The following is a 19905-nucleotide window of genomic DNA, read 5'->3' on the forward strand; positions in this document are numbered from 1 at the left end:
GTAGCTGGTACTACGGGCACCTGCCACCACACCCGGCTGATTTTTGTGGGTTTTTTTTTTGAGACAGAGTCTCGCTCTGTCACCCAGGCTGGAGTGCAGTGGTGCGATCTTGGCTTACTGCAAGCCCTGCCTCCCAGGTTCATGCCATTCTCCTGCCTCAGCCTCCCAAGTAGCTAGAACTACAGGTGCCCGCCACTATGCCCGGCTAATTTTTTATATTTTTAGTAGAGATGGGGTTTCACCGTGTTAGCCAGGATGGTCTCGATCTCCTGACCTCGTGATCCGCCCATCTCAGCCTCCCAAAGTGCTGGGATTACAGGCGTGAGCCACCGTGCCCAGCTAATTTTTGTATTTTTAGTAGAGAAGGGGTTTCACCGTATTGGCCAGGCTGGTCTTGAACTCCTGACCTTGTGATCCACTTGCCTCAACCTCCCAAAGTGCTGGGATTACAGGCATGAGCCAAGTCTTATTTATTTATTTATTTATTTATTTATTTATTTATTTATGAGACGGAGTCTTGCTTTGTTGCCCAGGCTGGAGTACAGTGGCATGATCGTGATCTCGACTCACTGCAACCTCTGCCTCCTGGATTCAAGTGATTCTCCTGTGTCAGCCTCCCAAGCATCTGGGACTACAGGCATGTGCCACCATGTCCAGCTAATTTTTATATTTTTAGTGGAGACGGAGTTTCACTATGTTGGCCAGGCCGGTCTCAAACTTCTGACCTCAGGCGATCCACGACTTTCCTGATGTGCCTGGGCTTCCCAAAGTGCTGGGATTATAGGTGTGAGCCACCACACCCCACCTTGTTATTAGTCTTAACTAGATTGTTGATTAAAATCCTTAAGCCTAGAATTGTATGTGAAGGATGGTGGAGAGTGGCTCAGGCATTCTAGGCAGAGGCATTCTTGAGCTGAGGAAATGGAGAAGAGGAGGCATGTAAGTTACCTGTTTTCGGGTGTTCATTCCAGTGGATAGTGGATGCCACTCCCTGGCAGACACTGTGGGCGCCTCACCTGAAAGACTCCTGATTCCCTGAAGGCATTGTGAGGTATATTTTTTCTTTATAAACCTAATGCCAGTGGAGTGGGTAAGGCAGGTGTACCGCCTTTTGCATCTGCTGCTACAGGTTAGGCAGCTTGGTTAAGTTTTGTTTTGTTTTTAATTATTATGAGTTAGTTTGAACCAAAAGGGATGTTAAGTAGACTGCAAGAAGCACTGAATATTGTTATCTGAGAGGAGTAATAAAAACCAGGGCCACTGGGGAGTCCCAGAGGCATTAGGAATTTGTGGCCTTTCCCTTTAGAGCATTGTCATTATGTGTATCTGCATTTCTGCATTCCAACTTTCACATTTTCCGTTCCCAGGAGAGAAAATCTGATTGGCCTGGTTGGGGCCCTGTGCCCACTTCTGGCTGTCACCTGTGGCTTTCTCCCCCAGTTGTAGAGCACAGTATGGATACCTAGGACCCCAGAAATCTCCTGCCCAGACAACCCCAAGCTTCTTGTGAGCTGCTTCTCTGTTTTGCCTGTGCAGTGCAGGCCTTGTCACAATGTCTGAATGCTTAGGCCAGAGGCATGGGGGTTTGGTGAGAAAGGATGAGCTGGGTAGCCACACTCAAGTGCAGACCCACCAGTATTGTGGGACAGAGCCAGGCATGGGAAGAGAAGTGGGCACGGATGGGGGCCAGCTTTCCCGATGTGCCTTATTCTGGCATAGAACTCCTAAGGAGTGTGAAAATTTCAAATTTGATCCAGGCCTTCCAGGTGGTTATGAAGAAGGCGTATTTGTCAAGACAGAATAATACAATATACTTCACTTAATAGTTTGTTAGTGTGATTTATAACTAAATATGTAGACATGATATATGGGTGTTCATTCATACTCTTGCCCAGGCCCTGAAAGTGTTAGCTCACAGGCAAGACCTGCCTGGGACTGAAATTCTAAAACACCACACCCACCCCCTACTCCGTTTCATCATATAGTAGCCTAACATATTAGTTGGTTCATTGCTTATAGTCAGGCAAACAACAGAGACTCCAAATTGAACTCTTGATAATTTTTGAAACCTGCCTGGTAATACTGTGTTTCCTCATTCTGATGGCATTCCCAGACCATATTGCAAATGACTTGATGTGTATTTCAAACTTGTTGAGAAGGGCCTGGTGGTCTATATAGCAGGCATTAAATGTCACCAGGCCGACTTCATGACTTATTTCTTGAGGTCAAACAGACCCATTGACAAAAAGATTTGAGGGCAGTGAAAACATCTTGTATACTATCTTTAACAATGGATTTAACTCCTGAAGGAAAGCCACCTAAAAATGACTGTTTAATCTTCACTAGCAAATTGAACTTTTTTTTTTTTTTTGAGATGGTGTCTCACCCTGTTGCCCAGGCTGGAGTGCAGTGGCATGACTTTGGTTCGCTGCAACCTCCACTTCTCAGGTACAAGTGATTCTCCTACCTCAGCTTCCCGAGCAGCTGGGATTACAGGCACCTGCCACCGTACTAGGCTAATTTTTTTTGTATTTTTAGTAGAGACGGGATTTCACCATGTTGGCCAGGCTGGTCTCGAATTCCTGACCTCTAGTGATCCACCCACCTTGGCCTCCCAAAATGCTAGGATTACAGGTGTGAGCCGCCGCGCCCAGTCAACAATTTGAACTTTTAAAAATTTATGGCCGGGCGCGGTGGCTCAAGCCTGTAATCCCAGCACTTTGGGAGGCCGAGACGGGTGGATCACGAGGTCGGGAGATCGAGACCATCCTGGCTAACACGGTGAAACCCCGTCTCTACTAAAAAGTACAAAAAAAAAAAAAAACTAGCCGGGCGAGGTGGCGGGCGCCTGTAGTCCCAGCTACTCGGGAGGCTGAGGCAGGAGAATGGCGTGAACCCGGGAGGCGGAGCTTGCAGTGAGCTGAGATCCGGCCACTGCACTCCAGCCTGGGCGACAGAGTGAGACTCCGTCTCAAAAAAAAAAAAAAAAAAAAAATTTATATATATATATTTTTTGAGACGTAGTCTTGCTCTGTCGCCCGGGCTGGAGTGCAGTGGAATTCAGCTTACTGCAAGCTCTGCCTCCCAGGTTCACACCATTCTTCTGCCTCAGCCTCCCGAGTAGCTGGGACTACAGGCGCCTGCCACCACGCTGGGCTGATTTTTTTGTGTTTTTAGTAGAGACGGGGTTTTACCATGTTAGCCAGGATGGTCTTGATCTCCTGACCTCGTGATCCGCCCACCTCAGCTTCCCAAAGTGGCAGGATTACAGGCCCTGCGCCCAGCAACAGTTTGAACTTTTATCTGTCAAATCTGTTTGCATCCTTAGCAAGCTTTGTAAACAGCCTGGTAACTGATAGATCTTGGTTCACTTAGCTTCCCAAATTACGCTGTTATCGTCTTGTCTCTCTGTTCTTTAAATATCTGGTTGGGAGGGCATGGAGAGAGAGGGAGGAAGAAAGACACCTCTGTAAGTTTGAAATTATTTGCATCCCCCGCTCGCCATCGCCCACCACCAACCTTTTAAAAATATACAGAGTCTATACCATGCGTGGCCTAAAATAATTTTTTTTAGAGATGGGATCTAACAGTGTTCCCCCAGCTGGGCTATCTTAAACTTCTGAGGAGTAGTTAATTCTAAAAACTGCTTTTTTCTGGCTAGTCACAGTGGCTCACGCCTATAACCCCAACATTTTGGGAGGCCGAGGCAGGCAGATCACCTGAGGTCAGGCGTTCGAGACCAGCCTGGGCAATGTAGTGAAATCCTGTCTCTACTAAAAGTACAAAAATTAGTCGGGCATGGTGGCGTGCACCTGTAGTCCCAGCTACTGGGGAGGCTGAGGCCTGAGAATTACTTGAACCCAGGAGGCAGAGATTGCAGCGAGCTGAGATCATGCACTGCACTCCAACCTGGGTGACAGAGGGGGAGACTCTGTCTGGAAAAAAAAACAATAAACAAAACCAAAACTATTTTTGTGTGTGTGTGTTTATGTGTGAACCATTTGTGAAAGTGGTCCCAGCATGATGCCACATGTGTCATTTCCAAATATTTCAGTCTTTTTTTTTCTTTTTTTTCTGTCACTCAGGCTGGATTGCAGCAGTACAATCTGGCTCACTGCTGCCTCTACCTCCTGTGCTAAAGCAATTCTCTTGCCTCAACCTCCTGTGAAGCTGGGACCACAGGTGCATGCCACTGCACCCAGCTAACTTGTAGAGATCGGGGTCTCACTTTGTTGCCTAGGCTGGTCTTTGACTCCTGGACTCAGGTGATTGTGCCACTTTGGCCTCCCAGGGTGCTGAGATTACAAAAGTGAGCCACCACACTCAACCGTAAATGTGTGGTGGTGGTGGTGGTGGTTGTTGTTTTTGAGACAGAGTTTTGCTCTTGTTGCCCAGGCTGGAGTGCAATGGTGCGATCTCGGCTCACTGCAACCTCCCCCTCCTAGGTTCAAGCTATTCTCCTGCCTCAGCCTCCCAAGTAGCTGGGATTACAGGTGCCCGCCACCACGTCCAACTGATTTTTGTATTTTTAGTAGAGACGGAGTTTCACTATGTTGGTCAGGCTGGTCTTGAACTCCTGACCTCAGGCAGTCCACCCACTTCAGCCTCCCAAAGTGCTGGGATTACAGGTGTGAGCCACCATGCCTGGCCTTTTAAATGGTATTTCAAAGTAAAAATATATGTCATTGCATTTATCAAGATAATTTGAGCTTTATAGGTCCTAGCCATCCTTCTGCCTACCACTGGGCTTTTGCAAATGCTGTTCCTGTTTCCACAACCTGGAGCTTTGTCCCATCTCCTTTATTGTTTATCTTGCTGTTATTTATTACTGTCATGTATCATCATTAAACCATTCCTCTGCCAGGAAACATTTAATTTTTGTTTTTGTTTACTATTACAAAAACGTTTTATAGAATATTGTTAGACTTACATTCTTGCCCCTCATCGTGGAAGTATTCCTGTAGTGTGAATACAGCCAGGGGTTTTTTGTTTTGGTTTGGTTTTTTTGAGGAGTCTCACTCCTTCATCAAGGCTGGAGTGCAGTGACACGAGCTCAGCTTACTGCAAACTCCACCTCCTGGATTCAAGCAATTCTCCTGCCTCAGCCTCCCAAGTATCTGGGAGTACAGGCAGCCGCCACCACACCTAGCTAATTTTTGTATTTTTGTAGAGATGGGGGTTTCACCATGTTGGCCAGGCTGGTCTCCCAACTTCTGACCTCATGTGATCCGCCTGCCTTGGTCTCCCAAAGTGTTGGAATTACAGGCGTGACCCACCGCTCCTGGCCTAGCCAGAGTTAAAGAGCCAGAATGGAAGCAGGTCTTTGGGAGCTTGGCTCTGTCTTCCTTCAGTGCAGGGAGTTTATGTTGTCCATCCCCAGCCTCAAGGTAAGCACATAGTGAGTGTTCAATAAGCATTTCTTGGATCAAATGGCCCCTGCTTCTTTTAATGTTCAGTAAACTTTAAATAATGAGATTTTTCTACGATAGAGAAGAGCCACTGCCTTGTGATTGAAAGTCAGCGTATGTTATTCCTAAGCAGTTCTGCCTTTTTTCCACAGAAGGTGGTCTTCTGTCCTGTTAAAGAAGCCCTGGAGGTGGACTGGAGCAGTGAGAAAGCAAAGGCTGCTCTGAAGCGCACAACCTCCGACTACTTTCTCCTTCAAGGTGAGGCCTCAAAGCACAACTTACCCAGGGAAGGCTTTTGGCTCAGATTTCTGCAGATGTGGTTGCAAGGTCCAGATGGTTTTGTGATGTTTGCCTTGGGTGACATTCTTCATTGGCTAGTTCTCAGTGATCACTTGAGAAAGGCATGTGAAGGGGATGAGGTCCACCATTGAACTCTGGATTCTGATGACTTTTGCTTTTTTTACTTGTTGAAATGACCTCCATAAGTTGACCCTGTGGTAATAGTGTTACAGGTCACAGATTGAGCAGCCTCAGCCTCTTTTTTTTTTTTTTAAACAGAGTCTTGCTCTGTCACCCAGGCTGGAGTGCAGTGGGGTACAATGTCAGCTCACTGCAACCTCCACCTCCTGGGTTGAAGCGATTCTGGTGTCAAAGTGTCACCAGTAGCTAGGATGACAGGCATGCACCACTGCGCCTGGCTAATTTTTGTATTTTGAGTACAGATGGGGTTTCACCATGATGCCCAGGCCCTGAAGTACTGGATTATAGGCATGAGCCACCATGCCAAGCCTGATCGACCAATTTCTCTTCACCTTTTTTTTTTTTTTTTTTTTTTTTTTAAAGACGGAGTCTCGCTCTGTTGCCCAGGCTGGAGTGCAGTGGCCGGATCTCAGCTCACTGCAAGCTCTGCCTCCTAGGTTTACACCATTCTCCTGCCTCAGCCTCCCGAGTAGCTGGGACTACAGACGCCCGCCACCACACCCAGCTAATTTTTTTGTATTTTTAGTAGAGACGGGGTTTCACCGTGGTAGCCAGAATAGTCTTGATCTCCTGACCTCGTGATCCGCCCATCTCAGCCTCCCAAAGTGCTGGGATTACGGGCTTGAGCCACCGCGCCCGGCTTTTTTTTTTGAGACAAAGTCTTGCTCTGTTACCCAGGCTGGAATGCAGTAGCGCGATCATGGCTCACTATAGCCTGTACTTCCTGGGCTTAAGTGCTCCCCATGCCTGAGCCTCCTGAGTAGCTGGTACTACAGGCACACACCACTGTGCCCAGCTAATTTTTGTATACTTTTTGTAGAAGCGAAGTTTCTCCATGTAGCCCAAGCTGGTATTGAATTCCTGGACTCTAGTGAAATCCCCGCCTTGGCCTTCCAAAGTGCTGGAGTTAAAGGCGTAAGCCACCAGCGCTTAGTCCCCTCTTCAGAATTCTTTCACTGCCTCAAAACCAGCCTCAGGCTCATGAAAGGTGGGGTTGTTTTTCCTCTTACTATTAATGAACTACTTATCAGTCCATCTTTGCTGGTACTCAGGAGACTATTAGTAAGTATTGGTTGGCTTTTCAGTGTTCTTCCTGTGCCTAGCACTGTTTTGTTTGTTTTTGAGATGGAGTTTCGCTCTGTCCCCAGGGTGGAGTGCAGTGGTGGGATCTTGGCTCACTGCAACCTCTGCCTTCTGGGTTCAAGCGATTCTCCTGCCTCAGCCTCCTGAGTAGCTGGGACTACAGGCGTGTGCCACCACACCCAGCTAATTTTTGTATTTTTAGAAGAGACAGGGTTTCACCATGTTGGCCAGGTTGGTCTTGCTCTCTTGACCTCGTGATCTGCCCACCTTGGTGTCCCAAAGTGCTGCGATTGTAGGTGTGAGCCACTGCGCCTGGCAAACCTGGCACTTTTAATTTTATTTTAATTTTTTTTTGAGATGGAGTCTAGCTCTATTGCCCAGGCTGGAGTGCAGTGGCATGATCTTGGCACACTGCAACCTCTGCCTCCCAGGTTCAAGCAATTCTCCTATCTCAGCCTCCCAAGTAGCTGGGATTACAGGCGGGCACCACCATGCCCAGCTGATTTTTTTTTTTTTTTTTTTTTTTTTTTGAGATGGAGTCTGACTCCGTTGCTCAGGAGTGCAGTGGTGTGATCTTGGCTCACTGCAGCCTCCACCTCCTGGGTTCAACCGATTCTTCTGCCTCAGCGTCCCGAGTAGTTGGGCTCACAGGCACCTGCCACCACACATGGCTAATTTTTTGTATTTTGAGTATTTTTATATTTTTTTGTATTTTCACCATCTTGGCCAGGCTGGTCTCAAACTCCTGACCTCAGGTGATCTGCCCACCTCAGTCTCCCAAAGTGTTGGTATTACAGGTGTGAGCCTCTGCGCCCGGCTGCAACTAATTTTTGTATTTTAGTAGAGATAGGGTTTCACTATGTTAGTAAGGCTGGTCTTGAACTCCTGACCTCAGGTGATCCGCCCGCCTCAGCCTCCCAAAGTGCTGGGATTACAGGCGTGATAATTCTTAAAATAGTATTTTTGTTGTTGTTGTTATTTATGCATTTATTTTTTTGAGACAGAGTCTCACTCTGTTGCCCAGGCTGGAGTGCAGTGGCGCAATCTTGGCTCACTGCAACCCCCACCTCCTGATTCGAACGGTTCCCCTGCCTCAGCCTCCTGAGTAGCTGGGATTACAGGTGCCCCCCACCACACCCAGCTCATTTTTGTATTTTTAGTAGAGATGGGCTTTCACCATGGTGACCGGGCTGGTCTCAAACTCCCAACCTCAGATGATCCACCTGCCTCGGCCTCCCAAAGTGCTGGGATTACAGGTGTTAGCCACCATGCCCAGCAGGATGAACTATCTGAAAGTCCCAAATATCCATTTGTATGGAAATAATTAAATGGGTTGAGCAGGAATGAGTCTTGCATGTGAGTGGGCTGCACTCAGAAAATGCCTCCTCTTGATAGTGGGACCAGGTGTGCAAGAGGCGCCAGCAGTCAGAGCAGAGTCTTCTCCAGTCTGGGGTTTCATGTGGGAGCAGCATCTGGGTCCTTTGGGAGAAGCATGTTGCTGACTGCCTCACACATAGAAAGCCCTCAGGGAACAGTGGCTGCTAATTTGTCAAGGTTTGGGTCTGACTTGAGCATCTCTAACTGCTGCTTATGAAAGGAGTAAACGGCCGGGCGCGGTGGCTCAAGCCTGTAATCCCAACACTTTGGGAGGCCGAGACGGGCGGATCACGAGGTCAGGAGATCGAGACCATCCTGGCTAACACGGTGAAACCCCATCTCTACTAAAAAATACAAAAAACTAGCCGGGCGAGGTGGCGGGCGCCTGTAGTCCCAGCTACTGGGGAGGCCGAGGCAGGAGAATGGCGTAAACCCGGGAGGCGGAGCTTGCAGTGAGCCGAGATCCAGCCACTGCACTCCAGCCTGGGCGACAGAGCGAGACTCCGTCTCAAAAAAAGAAAAAAAAAAAAAGAAAAGAGTCAACTGGCCTTTGAGTTTACCGTTATCCAGTGGCTCTCAACTGGGGACATTTGGCAGTGATGTCTGGAAACATTTTTTGTTGTTAGAGCTGGGTGGGGAGATGTTACTGGCATCTAGTGAGTAGAGGATAGGGGTGTTACTAAATATCCCACAGTGCACAGGACAGGCCCCCCATGACAGAGAGTTATCCAGCACAGAATGTCAGTAGTGTGCTGAGGTGAAGAAATCCTGATTTAACCCTCTGCAGTTTCCAGAATATTTTCTCATTCATCTCAACATCACAGGGGTCATTGAACTGAGGGGACAAAACTGTTATCTACGAGCAAAGTGGATATTCAATGCAGGTGCCACTGGCCATCAGCATCAGCAGTTATGAGGCTGGAGGGGTGGGCAGGTGGTTGAGGAAGAAACAGTAGCTTTATGACTTCTGTGGCAGGCAGTGGCGCATGATTGTTCCGAACAAGGCCTTTGGGCCAGGCGCAGTGGCTTACACCTGTAATCCCAGCACTTTGGGAGGCTGAGGCGGGCAGATCACGCGGTCAAGAGTTGGAGACCAGCCTGGCCAACATGGTGAAACCCACCTCTACTAAGAATACAAAAATTACCTAGGCATGGTGGCGCGTTCCTGTAGAATCGCTTGAACCCAGGAGGCGGAGGTTGCAGTGAGCCAAGATCACCCCACTGCACTCCAGCCTGGGTGACAGAGACTCTGTCTTGGGGGAAAAAAAAAGAACAAGACCTCTGGAATCAAAACAGACCTGGCTTCCAGTGGGCCACTACCATGTTCTTTTAGATGGGTGATCTTGAGCCACTGACTTCAAATTCCCTGAGCCTCAGCCTCAGATTCCCCTCTGCAGCTGGTGGTGTTAATAGCAGTTGCCTGAGGGCCTTTGTGAGATTAAGGTGATATACATGCAAAACACCTGGCACAGAGCAAGTCCTAGAGAACTCTGTCATCTGTGAAGATATGTGCTTTTTTTCTTTTCTCTCCTTTTTTTTTTTTTTTTTTTTTTGGCGTGTACACTTTTCAACTCCGGAGTAGATGATTTGTGATTGGCTCTGTTTTTCCCTTTTTTTTTTTTTTTTGGAGACGGACTTCAGCTCTGTCACCTAGGCTGGAGTGCTTTGGCACAATCTCGGATTACTGCAACTTCTGCCTCCTAGGTTTAAGTGATTCTGCCTCAGCCTCCCGAGTAGCCGGGATTACAGGCGCACACCACCTCATCCGACTAGTTTTTGTATTTTTAGTAGAGATGGGTCATATTGGCCAGGCTGGTCTTGAACTCCTGATCTCAGGTGATCCACCCGCCTTGGCCTCCCAAAGTGCTGGGATTCCAGACGTGAGCCACTGCGCCCAGCCTGTTTACCCTTAATTCCATCCCTCAGTGGGGATTATGGCAACAGTCTTGTGAGAGCCTATGACACTTTGCCGGATATTGCATGATATATCCTATCATGTTTACCGCTCTCTCCAAGATGGCATTATCTGTCATTTTCAGTTTTGAGTTCCAGGGCTTTGGATATGGTGATCAAAACATTCAGTTCAGTTGTTAACAGTCAGAAATTTCTTTTTTTGTTGTTGTTGCGGTAAAAAGCACATAACATAAAATTTATCATTATAACTTAAGTGTATAGGTCAGTAATAATCATACAATGTTTTACTTTATTTTATTTTTTTCTTTTCTTTTTTTTTTTTTGAGATAGAGTCTCGCTCTGTGGCCCAGGCTGGAGTGCAGTGGCCCGATCTCAGCTCACTGCAAGCTCCGCTTCCTGGGTTTACGCCATTCTCCTGCCTCAGCCTCCCGAGTAGCTGGGACTACAGGCGCCCGCCACCACACTCGGCTAGTTTTTTGTATTTTTTTTTTAGTAAAGACGGGGTTTCACCGTCAGGATGATGGTGGTCTCGAGCTCCTGACCTCATGATCTGCCCGTCTCGGCCTCCCAAAGTGTTGGGATTACAGGCTTGAGCCACCGTGCCCGGCTCATTTTTTGTATTTTTTAGTAGAGATGGGGTTTCACCGTGTTAGCCAGGATGGTCTCGATCTCCTGACCTCGTGATCCGCCCGTCTCGGCCTCCCAAAGTGCAGGGATTACAGGCTTGAGCCACCGCGCCCGGCCTATTTTTTTTTTATTTTTTTCTAAGACAGAGTTTCGTTCTTGTTGACCAGGCTGGAGTGCAATGGCGCGATCTCGGTTCACCACAACCTCCACCTCCCAGGTTTAAGCAATTCTCCTGCATCAGCCTCCTGAGTAGCTGGGATTACAGGCATGCACCGCCACGCTCGCAAATTTTGTATTTTTGGTAGAGACAAATTTTTGTATTTTTGGCTTCTCCATGTTGGCCCGGCTCTCTCAAACTTCTGACCTCAGGTGATCTTCCTGCCTCAGTCTCCCAAAGTGCTGGGATTACAGGCGTGAGCCATCGTGCCCAGTCAATCATACAGTGTTAAAAGGAAGCAACCCCAAGTATCGTCTAGGCCAAGAATGGCAAATACGTATTTCCCATTCCCTCCATCCCTCACCTATGAAAAACATGGCTAAGGAAGCCCTCCACGTTGGCCAGCACATCTAAACCATCAAGCCACCTTCCCTATAGCTTCAGAATTCTTCATACAGCACTGCTTGCAGTCATTCTCTGTCCTGGCACACAAAATGAACCACTTTTCAATTCTACTTAGTCCAACTCTCTTTTCATGATAAAAATGAGGCCTAGGCCAGGTGAGGTGGCTTATACCTGTAATCCCAGCACTTTGGGAGGCCGAGGCGGGTGAGTCACCTGAGGTCAGGAGTTCGAGACCAGCCTGGCCAACGTGGTAAAACCCCGTCTCTACTAAAAATACAAAAAATTAACTGGGCATGGTGGTGGGCGCCTGTAATTCCCACTACTAGGGAGGCTAAGGCAGAAGAATCACTTGAACCTGGGAGGTGGAGGTTGCAGTAAGCTGAGATAGCACCATTGTGCTCCAGCTTGGGAAACGAGCGAAACTCCGTCTCAAAAAAAAAAAAAAAAAAGACTGGGCGTGGTGGCTCACGCCTGTAATCCCAGTACTTCAGGAGGCCGAGACGGGCAGATCACGAGGTCGGGAGATGGAGACCATCCTGGCTAACGCAATGAAACCCCATCTCTACTTAAAATACAGAAAAATTAGCCGAGCGTGGTGGTAGGTACCTGTAGTCCCAGCTACTCGGGAGGCTGAAGCAAGAGAATGGCATGAACTTGGGAGGCGGAGCTTGCAGTGAGCTGAGATTGCACCACTGCACTCCAGCCTGTACCACAGAGCGAGATTCTGTCTCAGAAAGAAAAAAGAAAAAAAATTAGCCAGGCATGGTGGCGCATTCCTGTTGTTCCAGCTACTCAGGAGACTGAGGCTGGAGAATTTCTTGAACCCAGGAGGTAGAGGCTGCAGTGAGCCAAGATCCTGTCATTGCACTCCAGCCTGGGTGACAGAGCAAGACTCTGTCTCAAAAAAACCAAAAAAAATAATGAGGTCTAGAAAGGAAAGGACTCTATGTTCATATGAGCTGTGGTCCGATATTACTATGTCTCAACCCAAGTCTCCCAACTCTTCCAGGGTCCAGTTCTTTTACACCACACACAGTGCCCTTCCCAATATTTTGGATATCCAATATAACCTTTCCTCGGCTTTTCTCTTTGTAGCAGATGACAAGTCCTAACTTTTATTGTATGTATTGTACATTTCTGAAAATGTTTTTATTCCCTCTTGGTCCTCCTGAGCTGTTGTGTCTCTACAGGAGTGCTAAACCTGAAACTATAAGGAGTGTTCGAAATGCAGTGGGCACAAGGATGTGATTTACTTTCTTTTTTCTTTTTCTTTTATTTTTTTGAGGGGAGTCGCCCTCTGTCACCAGGCTGGAGTGCAGTGGCGTGATTTTGGCTCACTGCAAGCTCTGCCTCCCGGGTTCACATCATTCTCCTGTCTCAGCCTCCCGAGTAGCTGGGACTATAGACGCCCGCCTAATTTTTTGTATTTTCTTTTTTTAGTAGAGACAGGGTTTCACCAGTTAGCCAGGATGGTCTTGATCTCCTGACCTCGTGATCCATCCGCCTCAACCTCCCAAAGTGCTGGGATTACAGGCGTGAGCCACCACACCCAGCCCTGACCTCATACTGAGAAATACTTCTTTCAATATTTTGCTTGGTTATTCATAGAAATGAGATTTTCCAGTAATTTGACCTCATTGAATTTTTCCAGGAGAGCATGGCAGCTTCCCCAGGTGAGGTTACCTTCTGCCAAATATACTTCCCATTAAGTGTCTTTATGACCTGGGGCAAACAAGTCAACTTATATCTTTAGGGTTTTGTTTACTGAATTATAAAATGATAGGATTAAGTTAGCCAGCCAATCTCAAGTTTCTACATTCCGAGTAGTCAGTGAGAATGTAATAAAATAAAGTTCCTTCCTGTGTGTTGTCTTTCAGCCTTTTAAAATTTTATACTTTCAACACCATTTGTATATTTCTTTCTCCCCCCCGCCCCAGTAGGAGTCTCACTTTCTTTGCCCAGGCTGGAGTGCAGTGGTGTGATCTCGGCTCACTGCAACCTCAGCCTCTCAAGTATCTGGGATTGTAGGCATGTGCCACCAAGCCCAGCTAATTTTGTATTTTTAGTAGAGACGAGTTTTCTCCATGTTGGTCAGGCTGGTCTCCAACTCCTGACCTCACTTTGGCCTCCCAAAGTGCTGGGATTACAGGCATGAGCCACCGGGCCTGTCCTGTGTATTTATTTTATTTTATTTATTTATTTATTTTTTTTGAGACTGAGTCTCTCTGTTGCCCAGGCTGGAGTGCAATAGCGCCATCTCAACTCACTGCAACCTCCACCTCCCAGGTTGAAGCTATTCTCCTGCTTTAGCCTCCCAAGTAGCCGGGATTACAGGCGCCTGCCAACATGCCCAGCTCATTTTTTGTGTTTGTAGTAGAGATGGAGTTTCACCATGTTGGCTAGGCTGGTCTCCAACTCCTGATCTCAGGTGATCCACCTGCCTCAGCCTCCCAAAGTGGGATTATAGGTGTGAGCCACCGTGCCCAGCCGGGTTTTTGTTTTTTTGTTTGTTTTGGTATTTGGGCAATGGAGTCTCTCATCATTGCTGGGGCTGGAGTGCAGTGGCGCAGTCTGCAACCTTTGCCTCCAGGGTTCAAGCAATTCTCCTGCCTCAGCCTCCGGAGTAGCTGGGACTACAGGTGCGTGCCACCACACCCAGCTAATTTTTTGTATTTTTAGTAGAGACAGGGTTTCACCCTGTTAGCCAGGATGGTCTCGATCTCCTGACCTCGTGATCCACCCACCTCGGCCTTCCAAAATGCTGGGATTTTAGGTGTGAGCTACCACGCCCAGCCGTATTTCTTTTAAATTATTATTTAATTAATGTAGTAGACATTATTTCATTAATTTAAATAGAAGATTCTCCAGTTAATCCCAAAGTTTTATTATAGTTAGAATCGTATTTTTGCTGTAGCCTGTTTTGCTTGCCACCCATAGCATTAAAGGTGAAGTCCATATCGAGTGGTAAGCAGTGCTTTGTCAGGGAAAAAGCACAGACTTTGGAGACCAATAGACCTGAGCTCAGCTCACAGCTCCCACCCCCATCTCAGCTAGGATAAGCTTCAGTGTGTAAATTTTAGATCTCGCCTCCTGATCTGTAAAGTGGGCTGAGGGGGAAAATTCTTCTTTCTCCCAGCTGTAAGGAAGGTAGTGAGATGGTGGATGTGAAAGGTTCCAGGGACACAGCTTTTGTTGTTGTTTTGTGAGATGGAATCTCACTCACTCTGTTTACCAGCCTGGAGTGCAGTGGCATAATCTCTGCTCACTGAAACCTCCTCCTCCCAGGTTCAAGCAATTCTCCTGCCTCAGCCTCCTGGGTAGGTAGGATTACAGCCATGCGCCACCATGCTCGGCTCATTTTTGTACTTTTATCAGAGACAGGATTTTGGCATGTCAGTCAGGCTAGTCTCGAACTACTGACCTCAAGTGATCCACCCACCTTGGCCTCCCAAAGTGCTGGGATTGCAAGCATGAGCCACCGTGCTGGGCAACCCAACTTTTATACCATTCTGGTTTTTCTCTTTGGCTTTTTTTTTTTTTTTTTTTTTTTTTGAGACGGAGTCTCGCTCTGTCACCCAGGCTGGAGTGCAGTGGCCGGATCTCAGCTCATTGCAAGCTCCGCCTCCCAGGTTCACGCCATTCTCCTGCCTCAGCCTCCCAAGTAGCTGGGACTACAGGCGCCTGCCACCTCACCCGGCTAAGTTTTTGTATTTTTAGTAGAGACGGGGTTTCACTGTGTTAGCCAGGATGGTCTCGATCTCCTGACCTCGTGATCCGCCCGTCTCGGCCTCCCAAAGTGCTGGGATTACAGGCTTGAGCCACCGCGCCCGGCCCTCTTTGGCTCTTATGGGAACATTTTACAATCAGATACTGTGTAGCACCAAGAAGGATTTTTTACGATCAAAGTTAGCACATTAGAAGTAGAAATAATTTAAAAGTGGCCTTGATTTTTTTTTTTTTTTTTTTGGCCTACTGTAAAGTCTCAGTAACATTCTGACTTCAGAATGTAGGGTGGCTTTGGGGGATATCCAAGTTGAGTGGTAAACTTTGTAAGCACTACTCTTGTTTCCATGTTCCTGGCACCTAAGTTGATATATTTTCTCACAGTCTTGTGACAATCTTTAAAGTATAGTTGTTATCTCATTTTCCTTTAAGGAGACCAAGGTTGAGCATGGTTGTGACTGCTGAAAATCATATCCATGGTTTTATAGACAGTCAGAATTTAGACTTTACCTGTGGAATTTAGGTTGTTTTACCTGTGGACTTAGTTTTCAACATATTTAAGATAGATCTGTAGGTTGGGTGCGATGGCTTATGCCTGTAATCCCAGCATGTTGGAAGGCTGAGGTGGGCGGATCATTTGAGGCTAGGAGTTCGAGGGCAGCCTGACCGAGATGGCGAAATCCCGTCTCTACTAAAAAATACAAAAATTAGCCAGGTTTGGTGTCACACGCCTCTAGTCCTAGCTACTTGGGAGGCTGAGGTGAGAGAATCTCTTGAACCTAGGAGGTGAGGTTGCAGTGAGCCAAAATTGTGCCACTGCACTCCAACCCTGGGCGATAAAACGAGACTCTATCTCGAAATAAAATAAATTAAATATCTCTAAACTAATACATCTCATTAAATTTCAAATCTGGAGTTTTGAGTTAGGGAAACAAGATCACCACGATACTAGAAAAAACTGGTGCAGATAGTATTAGACACAAAGATTATCTGAATTTAGGCCCAGATAATTGTCTTCTTTTTCCCCAAGAAACATTTGAATTGTATTTCTGTTAGATAAGCATCATAGTAAAAAGTCTTCAAACTTTTTGAAGGCATAAAAAGTTTTCTTTGTTAAACCCTCCCCATTTTTCTGTCTTCTAAATTTCTAGGGGAACTAGTGTTAAGTTTTTTAGTATCTTGTTAAAATGGTTAACAATTATCGTTTGTATTTGTGTAATCAAACTGTGAAACACTGGTTGGGAACTTGCTTGTTTACACTTGATGGTGTAAATTATAGGGAAAGAGCATATATAGAGTGGCTTCTTTTGCTTTCTTGGCAGCATAATGTTGTATCCGTTGGATGTACCATCATCTATGACCAGTCTCACCTTGAAAGGCATGCATGTTTTCCATTTTTCCCAGTGCTTGGAATTTGTTTCCAAAATTGTTTCTAGGAACATGACTAATGTGACTGACGATGCCTTAGGAATTCCTAGTGGGGACAAGGTGCTTGGCTGGGATGCATACCTAAGAATACCTCACAAAGAAACCTGATTTTGTTTCACCATTGCCTGATGGCGCACATAGTAGGTGCTCAATAAATAAATATTTTTTGCATGAGTGGTTTTTGCTTGTCTGGTCATTTGCCCTATTATAGAGGGAGAGCAGTGTGCCCACTGGGGTCCCCACAGGGTCATTTTGCCTTCATGTCTGCCTCTGTGGCACCAATTAGGCTTTTGATTCCAATGTTGCGCTGGGCTCTCACTCACAGGTAGATGTTTTTTATTGCCCCATTCACAATTCAGCCACCCGCTGTCCACATGCATGTGCTTGCCATGTTTAGGTATTGGGTGTTTTTCCAGTTTACTTAATAAGTTAGTGGCCAGACTGAATGCTTCCTGCTGCATTTTTCCACTGTCTTGAGAGTTGGCCTCGCCATCTATGAGCAAAAGGTCTCATCTTTTTATTATTCTCCCATGGCATGTTGCAAAACAATAAGCGTGAGCTGGTTTCCTGTGGCAAAAAGTTGACTTTGATTTGTTCTTTTTGAGGTTACTGTGAGTTTATCATAACAGGAGTGCTAAAAATATCAAGTCTGGTATGGAAACAGCATTCACTTACCAGCATGAACAATAACATACAGGTTTAGCCTAGAGCAGGAAGAAATGGACTTCATCTCAAGAGGAGAATACTTATCAGATAATTCTTGGCAATCTTAACTTGCTCAGTCTCTGTTCTGATGAGTTATGGAAAAGTACTTAGACCATCTTTGAGCCACAGAATTGAAGCTGAAAATATTCTTAGACCAAACATTTTGTGAGCACCTGCTATGTACCAGATCTCATGGCTGGGACTCGTCAGAGGAAGAGGAATAGAATAAGTCTCCTTGCCGATGTAAAATACAAACAAATAATTCTACTCCTTGTGAGGACAGCCATAACAGAGGGCTATAGAAACTATCATGTGTTGTTCTCGGTTTTTGTTTGTTTGTTTTTCCCCCCAAAACAAGGTCTTGCTCTGCTTTCCAGGCCGGAGTGCAGTGGCACAGTCATAGCTCACCATAACCTTGAACTCCTGGGCTCAGGTTATCCTTTCATCTCGACCTGCAAAGTAGCTGGGACTACAGGCGTGTGCCACCATGCCCAGCTATTTTTAAAAATTTGTTTGTACAGATTGGGACCGGGGGGGGTCTTGCTATGTTGCCCAGGCTGATCTTGAACTCCTGGCCTCAAGAAATCTCTCACCTCAGTTTCCCAAAGAGGGGCTATAGGAAAGCACCACCATGCCTGGCTCATTGTTCTGTTTTTAAATACATTTGCATTATTCCATAATAATCAAAAGTATTTTATTATTTGAGCTTAGGAAACTGAAGGTCTGGCCATCTCTGGGGAGTTGTGAAGTCTTGACAGAGGAGGGAGATCTGAGCTATATTTTGCAGAACAGGTATTTGCCAGGTGGGAAAGAGGGAAGAATATTGCAGAGCAACACATGCCCAGGGCCAGCAGGACAGAGGCTGAGCCTCAGAGGGACTGAAGCTTAGAGAGAGCGGACCAGTGGTTTCCCTATTGATAGAATATCAGAACCTGGCCGGGCGCAGTGGCTCATGCCTGTAATCCCAGCACTTTGGGAGACTGAGGTGGGCAGATCATGAGGACAAGAGATCGAGACCATCCTGGTCGACACAGTGAAACCCCGTCTCTACTAAAAATACAAAAATTAGCTGGGCATGGTGGTATGCACCTGTAGTCCCAGCTACTCGGCAGGAGGAGGGAGGAGAATCACTTGAACCTGGGAGGCAGAGGTTGCAGTGAGCTGAGGTAGCGCCACTGTACTCCAGCCTGATGACAGGGCAAGACTCCATCTCCAAAAAAAAAATCTATCTCTCTGCCTGTCTATCTATCTATCTGTCTGTCTATCTATCTGTCTATCTATGATAATCACCCAGGAAACAGTTGAAAAATGCAGAGTCCCTGCTTCTAGCTCATGTTACTGAATCCAGATAACCAGGAGTGACTTGCATGTCTGCATTTTTTCTATACCACCCAGGTTTCTCAGAAACCAGCCAAGTTAAGGGAAAGTACTACCATAGGAAAGGGAAACCCATTTCCCAGGCCAAAGCCTTTGCTTACTTGTTTATGTTTATGTTTATTTTATTTTATTTTTATTTTATTTTTTATTTTTGAGACGGAGTCTTGCTCTGTTGCCCAGGCTGGAGTGCAGTGGCACGATCTCGGCCACCGCGCCCAGCCTTATTGTATTTTATGTTTGAGACAGAGTCTAGCTTTATTGCCCAGGCTGGAGTTGCAGGTGCAATCTCAACTCATTGCACCCTCCGCCTTTTAGATTCATGTGATTCTTCTGCCTCAGCCTCCAAGTAGCGGGGATCACAGGCACACGCCACCATGCCTGGCTGATTTTTGTATTTTTAGTAGAGATGGAGTTTCACCATGTTGGCCAGGCTGGTCTTGAACTCTTGACCTCAAGTGATCCATGCACCTCGGCTTCGCAAAGTACTGAGTTTATAGGCATAAGCTGTCGCGCCCAGCCTGTGGTTTTCTTTTTCCTTTTTCTTTTTCTTTTTTTTTTTTGAGACGGAGTCTTGCTCTGTTGCCCAGGCTGAAGTGCAGTGGCACGATCTCGGCTCACTGCAAGCTCCTTCTCCTGAGTTCGTGCCGTTCTTCTGCCTCAGCCTCCCGAGTAGCTGGGACTATAGGCACCCGCCACCATGCCCAACTGATTTTTTGTATTTTTAGTAGAGACGGGGTTTCATCGTGTTAGCCAGGATGGTCTCGATCTCCTGACCTCTTGATCTGCCCGCCTCGGCCTCCCAGAGTGCTGGGATTACAGGCGTGAACCACCACGCCCAACGTGTTTTTCTCTTAAAATGTATTAATTACTGTATTTTAAATTACATTTGTGCACTGAAGCAGGGAGGAAAAAGGAGCTAACCCAAGTAGCTGTTGAATATAGTATTTTGACTGTATACCCTCAAAGTAAAGGAAAAAATCTAGCCAATCACGATGGCTCATAACTGTAATCCTAGCACTTTGAGAGGCTGAGGCAGGTGGATTGCCTGAGCTCAGGAGTTTGAGACCAGCCTGGGCAACACGGTGAAACCCCATCTCTACTAAAATACAAAAAAATTAGCCAGGCGTGGTGGCACGCTCCTGTAATCCCAGCTACTGGGGAGGCTGAGGCAGGAGAATTGCTTGAACCCTGTAAGCAGAGGTTGCGGTGAACTGAGGTCCT

The 19905-nt window shown here is 46.7% G+C and overlaps 3 protein-coding genes across 7 annotated transcripts in view; 1 reads left to right on the plus strand and 2 right to left on the minus strand.

Moving 5' to 3' along the window:
- The window catches only part of SAE1 (SUMO1 activating enzyme subunit 1), a 549006-nt gene that overhangs the window by 501149 nt on the left and 27952 nt on the right, over positions 1–19905 (plus strand). For all 5 annotated transcript variants that reach the window (XM_050772314.1, XM_050772316.1, XM_050772315.1 and 2 more), the window contains one exon: positions 5561–5666. In XM_050772314.1, the coding sequence (XP_050628271.1) occupies positions 5561–5666 (106 nt within the window). The remainder of the gene's footprint in view (positions 1–5560; positions 5667–19905) is intronic.
- The window catches only part of AP2S1 (adaptor related protein complex 2 subunit sigma 1), a 400774-nt gene that overhangs the window by 343515 nt on the left and 37354 nt on the right, over positions 1–19905 (minus strand). The gene's annotated exons all lie outside the window — the stretch shown is intronic.
- The window catches only part of TMEM160 (transmembrane protein 160), a 204476-nt gene that overhangs the window by 128230 nt on the left and 56341 nt on the right, over positions 1–19905 (minus strand). The window lies entirely within an intron of this gene.

Source organism: Macaca thibetana, chromosome 19, assembly GCF_024542745.1.
Source record: "Macaca thibetana thibetana isolate TM-01 chromosome 19, ASM2454274v1, whole genome shotgun sequence".
NCBI classification, from domain to species: Eukaryota; Metazoa; Chordata; class Mammalia; order Primates; family Cercopithecidae; genus Macaca; species Macaca thibetana.